Raw genomic sequence first — 7,640 nt, forward strand, 5'->3', positions numbered from 1 at the left:
ATAAACTAATACAAAACATGAGATAAAGTCTTATCTGTCTCTCTCATTGGGCGCGTCCAGTGCTGACTGGACCGCGGAGCAAGTACATATAATCGCCTGAATCTCCCAATTGATAAGCTTTCCGAATATTCCTATGTAAAGAAATATTCTCCAGATATTATCTACCTTTTAGAAAATATATTAACTAGCAACCTTTAAGTGTTAATTTCATGTAACGATACCCCCGGTTACATATAGGCCTTTATATCCACTTGCTCCGCGGTCCAGTCAGCACTGTACGCGCGCAAAGAGAAAGACAGATAAGACTCTATTAACATTTCTTGTTTTAGTATTTAATTAAGTTAGTAGAAAAAAGATAGGAACTTAATTATATTAAATACAGTTTACTTTTAACCCTCTTTAAAGCAAGTGTTTTAAAGAGAGACGCACTTGTGTAGAAGTGACGTGTGGCACCACTTGCACTGAAGCAGTACAAAGTGGACTTGTACTGAAGCAGTACAAGTCGGCAGTGCCCCGTTTCAATGGTAGCTTCGCTTCATTTACGGTAATACTGGAAATGTCAAGTAAAAATTATGAAATGATGATAATTTATATTCTTACTCGTGTAAAAAAGGCTTATAGATTTCCAAATCGTTAATTTTAAAAAGTTTAAATCTGTTCAATTGCATTTATTTCGACTAAATTGGCTGATGCTTACATGATGCCAGGTCGTTTGGGTATTCCATAGCAGCGGTATCCCTAAACTGGCGATTTAGCAGCTTCATTACATGTGAGCCCTCTTGTATATTTTCAATTGAGAAAGCTAGTGACTCGTTGATTAGGTTAAGCTTGTAAATACACTCGTCCATTGACTTATTCAACAGCCGTGCGCGCAGCGAGTCGTTAAACTTTTCTAACAATGTGAAGACAATAGACAAGCATGCCCGTCACATTATATCTCCACTAGTAAAAAATGAATAATAATATCTCACTGAGTGACTCAAGCTTCTTAAGCGGCAACAGCTGCTGCTGGTCAGGCTGTTTCCCAGCCGAGTTCTGAGCGCGAAAGACGAAGGACGATGAATCAGGTACAGAGAGATTTATAGATGAGGCTGCACGTGCTGCCGTGAAAGCTGCCAGCTCGGTCCCACGCTCTTTGGCCTCCTGTAGTTTCCTTAAGGCGAAATAGCGCAGCGACGTTGTGTCCATCTGAATTGTTCTTAATTGGTGTATGATTGGTTAAAACTTTGCCGGAGCTACCAAATTCTGAGACTTTAATTGAGGATGCGTACTCGCATATGGGAGGATGCTGCCGCAATGGGCGTCGTGAGTGTGCTTGGCTTTTTAATGAACGAAGATGGCGAGGTCGTGGGATCAGAACGCACACAGGTTTTGTGCAAGCTGATGCCATCCATTCACACGCTACCGCACCGCGCGATCCTGGCGCTTTTCATTACACAGCTAAGCGAAGCTGACGCCCAAGTGTAATTGTGATAAGGATGAAATTTTTAAATAAATACTTACTTGAGATCTTACTATTAAATAGGTTTTATGCGCAAGGCGGGCTTAAAGTGCTGAGCGCGTGGTTGATGGATGGCGCCACCGAGAAGGAAATTGGGCTGTCGAAGGAAAAGAAGCGGATCGAGATGTATTCTCAATTGCGCGCATTGCTGCGGGTATGATACGAAGACTTTGCTTACGTTAAAGCAGACGCTGACTCGAGCAAGGACAAATTGTGCTGATGGCAAATGCCACTTCTTATATGTGTTATTGCTGTAGGTGTTGGATGTAAATGTGCAGACGGACGCGCAGAGGATTCAAAACTCATATCTCACAGGGACGATCGCTAAAGTTTTAGATATTTACGATAATGCTGGATCAGGTAAATGTTTGCATGGAAAGGGCTAGTTTAAGCTGCCGCGATGTTGACAGAAACGTTGACAGAACCTATTTCGTTAATGAACTCAAGAGTACGCGGCTGATTGGAGCCGATTAAATATTTGTCGCCGTCATCTCGAAAGCTCTTGTGGTGTGCCGTCGACTGCTAATGATAACCGCAGTGACTTTCGGCGCACTTCTCATGGCCACTTGAACGGCAATAGCTCTTGCATTACCAAGACTAGTGGTGAGGATTTCGCCCAGCCCTCTTTGACACCTATGATCTCTGCTGTGTCTGCGTCGACGATTAAACCACCCGTGTTTTTGAAGTCTAATAAGTCGGATACGGCTACTGCACTAAATACCACGGCATCATCTTCAAGCTCTTGCACGACCAGTCTCCGGATCGCACCTTCCTCAGTTTTGCAGTACCAACCAAAGTCATTTCTACAGAAAGATTTTAATTTTGGCAAGAATAACGGGAGTGGATACAAGGAATTTACTGACGAAGGCGATGAAGGAGTGCTGCTTGCCGATGAAAATGTTATTACAAACGTGAACCAAGCAGCGTTAAGTGCCTCTTTAGAACAAAAAATTCGAGGTAATGGCCACGACATGCAGTACGGGCCGCGTTCGCCGTGCCGAAAGTGCAGGCGCATGGCTTCAAAGCGATGTACTCATTGTGAATTTTGTGCAAAGTGTGGTCAAAAGGATAAGTGCGAACCTATTAGCGTTGCACCCGTATCACACTTAGCCATGGGTAGTATTAGTAGCAATAAGGCGGCCGGTAAAAATATGTGTGGTATGTCGCTGTCGGTAAAGGACCGCAATGTACAGGTGCTTGGATCAGTGATGGATGCCGCGATTTATCATGCTTTCCGTCAGGAAGATTTCCATTCAGTATTTAGTCTTATACAAAACGGAATGGACGTAAACTTTCAGCGTGTCGAGTCGGATCACTCGTCGGCATTGATGGCGGCTGCGCATCACGGTCGTGATGACGCTGCAACCAAGCTACTGGGTTTAGGAGCAAATCCTTGTCTTGAAGACCACACTGGCAACAAAGCGTGGAATTTTGCCGAGCGGCGAGGGCATATGAAGCTGATGGAAAAGCTTAAGAAATGTTGCGAGGATTGGAGTGCCTGCGATGGGGATGTAGATATTGAAATGCAGTCCTAGCAATAGAAAGGGGCTTCATTTATAGGCTGGAGTTGAATAGCTAATTAAACTTTGCTAAAACGAGGTTGCTTGTGAAATCTGTTACAGATTCCCACTTTTATATTCTCGATGCTTCGCAATCGACTTTGACATTAGAAATTCCACATGGGATCAACGTCCATTGCCCACACAAACTTTTCACGCAGAGTCTTGGAAAACACAGAGGAGATGGGCACTTCGTTCTGTAACAACTGAACTATTAGCCTACTCAAATATATGCAAATAAGTACCAGCAGCCAAGCGTACCCTTTTACACCATGCGACGGTAATGCGCGGGTCCATATAGTTAAGCTTCGAAGTGCCAAGGGCGACTTCCTTGTTGTCGGTCTTGTCCTGTAGGCGCAAAGTCAACGCGTTGATCTTCTTTTTCCAATTCTCAATCTTTTTTGCAACTTGATCAGCCGAGGGCGTTTTTTGAAAAATATGAGCCTGAGCCTTTTTTGCTATTGCATCTTCTTCCTTGTTAAAAGCAGCCTGATCCTTCTTCAACTTGATGCTACTCGATTCTCCTTCCAAAACCATTCTCTGCATTTGCTTTAAGTCCTTCAATTGACTTTTTAGCTGGTCAAGCTGCGTATTCATCTTGTCCAACGTAGTATCAAAAGATTTTGGAGCAGTGCGTTGATGATTGCACAATATTGCGACCTTCCGGTTAGCATCGTTGTATAGCACAACCTTCGGCGCTAATTCCAACTGGCCCCGTGGGTCTAATTCTTGTTTCGAGAGCTGATGTAGCTCCTTTTCCAACGTGAATGATGCATTGAACGTGCGAAAAACCTTCGCGCTAAGCCCAGGCATGAGCGAGCTTAGGTGCTTGTTTAGTTCCGTGACAGATAGCTCGTGAAATACCTCTTCATTTTTTCCCTTGTTAGCGCAAAAAGTTTGTAAGTTTTTAAACACCTGCTTCCCGACGTCACCATATTGAGCAAGTCCGACAGTATTATTGTACGGCATAGAATCCTTTCCAAGGAACGATAGCGTTAAGGCACAGTTCTCGTCACTGAAGGACATGTGCTCTACACGTAAGCTACAGCAGCCGACGGTGTCAGCCTCGTCCTCGCCTTTCTCATTGCCCACACGAAGCGCCAACACATCTATGACCCACATAGCAGTTGAACGTTGCTTGGTAGACATGTCCTTGGCCCTTAAACCTTTTGTATAGTCACGGCGTATTTTTTCAATGCAATTCTTAAGTTGTCGGGCTTTTTCATATTTGGCCAAGTCCGACTTACCCTTGAAGCTCGAACTAGCTGCAAAAAAAACGTACTTTATTCCTCCCATAACATTTTCGTTCCAGTAAGCTAGCCATGAAACAGTATCACGGTGAATCACTTGTTTCCAAGCATGACCCGGGACATTGCAAATAGGTACACGATCTGAAATACCCACATTGACTGTCACATCCTCTGGCAACACACGCTCCTTCAGTGTACCAGTCTTAGGATGCTCACCGCGACCCCGAAATAGGCCAGGAGGCTCAATCCGAAAGTTGCCCACTTTTTCTAAATGACCATCAACAAAGGCGAAGCCATTGCAAAACAGCTCCATTTCACGTCTTTCCTTCTCCAATAGCTTCCTTTCTTTCGTCATATTCTTTTTCTCAGCACGCAGCTTTTCCAAATGGCCAGCAATAAGAGAGAAATCGCACAGTTCAAATGTCTTAACCTCATGCTGCTTTCCCAACGCCTTTTTAAAGTCCGTAAAAAAGTTGTGGTTAAAAATCTTGGCCGTTTTAAAGTTACCAAGCTGTGGCCCGTCCTTCGGAATGGCAGCGTAAAAGCTAGCAATTTCTTCTTGACTAGGCGACAAATCGATCGGTTTGCCATTGTACAGTAGCGGCACATTGTGAGGTTTGTACGGAGGCGGAAACATGACACCGTTGTGTTCTAGCATCCGCCACTGAATGCCCTCGGGAAGTTCTTCTGCGTGCCACCAGCGAAATGCCTTGATAGCCATGTCCAGACGCTCGCTCTTAGAGTGCACCTTAAGCTTGCGCACATTCAACCCTCTCTCTTTTCTCACCTTGACTTTGTGACTCGACACCGATTTATCAGCTATTTTCATGCCAGGCTTTGACAACAAATCAAAAGTTGAGGCTTTAAAAGCCTTTTGCTTTACTCTTGTCATTTTCTTGTCCCCGACCACTATATCCTTGTCAACATTTGCAGCTGCCATCTTTCTCTTTACCGTTGCATTCTTCTTCAGCTGTACGAGTGGAACACTGTCTGATTCTGAGTCTTCTTTGTTTACACAGAATTTAGTAGCATGCGCAGCATTACGCATGGCTCGGGGCAAAGATTGATTTGAGGTAGAAGGCGGGTTACTCTTCTTTCTGAGCAACGAAATTGGGATGAGGTCGTCATCATCGCTGCTGTTCATCAGTGTATCTAACTACTATACGCACAGGAAATGTTTAATTAGTAAAGAAGGTCGCGATCATTCAGTCGATAGAAAAAAAGGAGGCAGTTCTAGCATGTGAGGGCTACCGGACATGTCGCCTAAGATTAAACACATCTAGTCTCTTCCCTTCCCATAAAAACGCACCTTTCGAACGCTCACAAATAATTACTGGGAGAATGTAAAAAAATCTATTACTATTTTGCCATTTTCTTCTATATCAATAAAGTTTGGACATGCCAGACGGCCGAGTATCTGCGCAGGCTGCTGTGGTTGTGGCTGGCACAGCATTAGCTTATTACGTGGGATCACGCAGTAAGAATGCGGAGCGCATGGCTACCGAGCTCCGCAGTAAAGCTGTTGCCGAAGCTAAGGAAGTGGCGCTACCTATTGGCCAGGAGCGCCGTAAGCTTACGTCGGTGGTAGTGCGTGTGCCGGCTACGACGGCCAATATGGGCCCGGGATTCGACACTATCGGTATGGCGCTCGATATTTGGACAGAAATATCAGTAGAGATAATAGCTGCAAAAGGTGAGGATCCGCTTAGTGTGCGCCTCGTTACGCTTACAAACGAAGGTGAGGGTGCCGAAGAACTGCCAACGGATGAAAGCAACCTAGTGATCGTGGGCCTTAAGGCCGCTTTCACTGCAGCGGGAGAGGAAATGCCTCGTAATCTTAAGGTGCAGTGCAAGAATCGCATTCCCTTCGCTCGCGGCCTGGGAAGTAGCTCAGCGGGTATCGTTGGTGGTATCATTGCGGGCCTTGCCCTCGCTGGTATACGCCTACCAGTCCATGGCCGCGAGGATCTTCTGCAGCTGGTAAAAAAATTGGTTTAATGTGACATCATCACTTCTTACCCATTTACTGAACCTGCACAGGCCTCAGAAATAGAGGGACACCCGGACAATGTTGCTCCTGCCATCTACGGTGGCTTGCAAATCGGCATATTTGCTGACAATCGGTGGTACTCTTCGCGCGTGCAAATTCCAGATGGTTTGCAGTGCATCGTATTTATTCCAGACTCGACAGGGCCGACGAGCGTGGCGCGGGCGATTTTGCCCACCGATGTTCCGCGAAAGGATGCCGTCTTTAACATTGGCCGAGCTGCCATCTTTGTAAATGCTTTCCGATCAGGAAACCTTAGCGAATTACGATATGCTACGCAGGATATGCTGCACCAGCCGCAACGCGGCGCCGCGCAGTATCCTCATTTAAAGCCACTTATGACCGCGGCTATGGGAGCTGGTGCACACGGTTGCTTCTTAAGTGGCGCCGGCCCTACAGTCCTTGCTATCACCAGCGGACGCGCTGGTGACATCTTTACGCAGCATTTGGCTGAGCGTCAGCAAAATAAAGTGGCCAACGCCATGCGTGAAGCTGCTGCTGCTATGGGCGTACTAGGCTGCGTATTCATCACAAATCCGGACCATCGTGGTGCCTTTATTGTGCGTGCGGAACCCCAGTTTTCGGACCGGTCAGTTGCGCGTTACGAGGGCGACATTGCTGACCTCTAGAAACTATTTCATTGATTTAGCATGATTAGAATCATCACGAAAAAAACACAACCATCAGAAAACGAAAAATATCCCACACAATGTGACGTTCATTAAATTGCCTTGTCGTGTAACTGTTTCGTGCTGATTAGTCTGCGGAATAAATAGATATAATGGCCTATACCTATTTATGGATAAAAATTCCGAATATTACTATATAAAGTAATATCCTCCAAATATTATCTACCTTTTAGATAATATATTAATTAACAACCTTTAAGTGTTAATTTCATGTAACGATACACCCCGTTACATCACCCCTCCCTTAAACGACAATCACTCTACTGTGATTGGATGTAGTGGTCGTTATGTGACCACTTAGTTTTTAAAACGATGTTGATTGGTCAGATCCATCATTTTAAATTCCATCGCATGAAGAATCAACTCGTGCGGGGTGACGCACTGTTATCTCTTGCGGTAGACGGAACGTCTGCCGTAGTGTCTTCCACTCGCACAACACTAGATGTTGCGAGTGCTCGTGGTGATTCACCACGTGAATACGACCCCTCTTTGGAGGTCGACTACGAGTGCGAGTCGGATGTAGTGGCCGACTCGGGAGAATGGAACAGTCGCCTGATATACGTCAGGCGGCTGACTATGAGCCTTCGAATGAGA

At 45.4% G+C, this 7,640-nt stretch overlaps 4 protein-coding genes across 4 annotated transcripts; 2 read left to right on the forward strand and 2 right to left on the reverse strand.

The window, feature by feature from the left end:
* Positions 1 to 677: 677 nt before the first annotated feature.
* CCR75_009193 (uncharacterized protein) lies at positions 678 to 1,188 on the reverse strand (the record flags this gene model as incomplete). Its single annotated transcript, XM_067967236.1, has 2 exons — positions 678 to 892; positions 972 to 1,188. The coding sequence occupies 2 exons, from the start codon at positions 1,186 to 1,188 to the stop codon at positions 678 to 680; spliced, it is 432 nt and encodes a 143-aa protein (XP_067818261.1).
* A 75-nt stretch (positions 1,189 to 1,263) lies between these two features.
* Positions 1,264 to 3,036, forward strand: CCR75_009194 (uncharacterized protein; the record flags this gene model as incomplete). Its single annotated transcript, XM_067967237.1, has 4 exons — positions 1,264 to 1,463; positions 1,526 to 1,655; positions 1,759 to 1,861; positions 1,949 to 3,036. The coding sequence occupies 4 exons, from the start codon at positions 1,264 to 1,266 to the stop codon at positions 3,034 to 3,036; spliced, it is 1,521 nt and encodes a 506-aa protein (XP_067818263.1).
* A 131-nt stretch (positions 3,037 to 3,167) lies between these two features.
* CCR75_009195 (uncharacterized protein) lies at positions 3,168 to 5,454 on the reverse strand (the record flags this gene model as incomplete). The annotated part of the gene is made up of 3 exons (XM_067967238.1): positions 3,168 to 3,266; positions 3,322 to 4,321; positions 4,343 to 5,454. The coding sequence occupies 3 exons, from the start codon at positions 5,452 to 5,454 to the stop codon at positions 3,168 to 3,170; spliced, it is 2,211 nt and encodes a 736-aa protein (XP_067818264.1).
* Positions 5,455 to 5,653: 199 nt separating this feature from the next.
* CCR75_009196 (uncharacterized protein) lies at positions 5,654 to 7,127 on the forward strand. Its single transcript, XM_067967239.1, has 2 exons — positions 5,654 to 6,290; positions 6,351 to 7,127. Exons 1-2 carry the CDS (start codon positions 5,709 to 5,711, stop codon positions 6,984 to 6,986), a joined length of 1,218 nt encoding a protein of 405 aa, XP_067818262.1. The 5' UTR covers positions 5,654 to 5,708; the 3' UTR covers positions 6,987 to 7,127.
* The last annotated feature ends 513 nt before the right edge of the window (positions 7,128 to 7,640 follow it).

Source organism: Bremia lactucae, linkage group LG6, assembly GCF_004359215.1.
Source record: "Bremia lactucae strain SF5 linkage group LG6, whole genome shotgun sequence".
Taxonomy (NCBI): Eukaryota; Oomycota; class Peronosporomycetes; order Peronosporales; family Peronosporaceae; genus Bremia; species Bremia lactucae.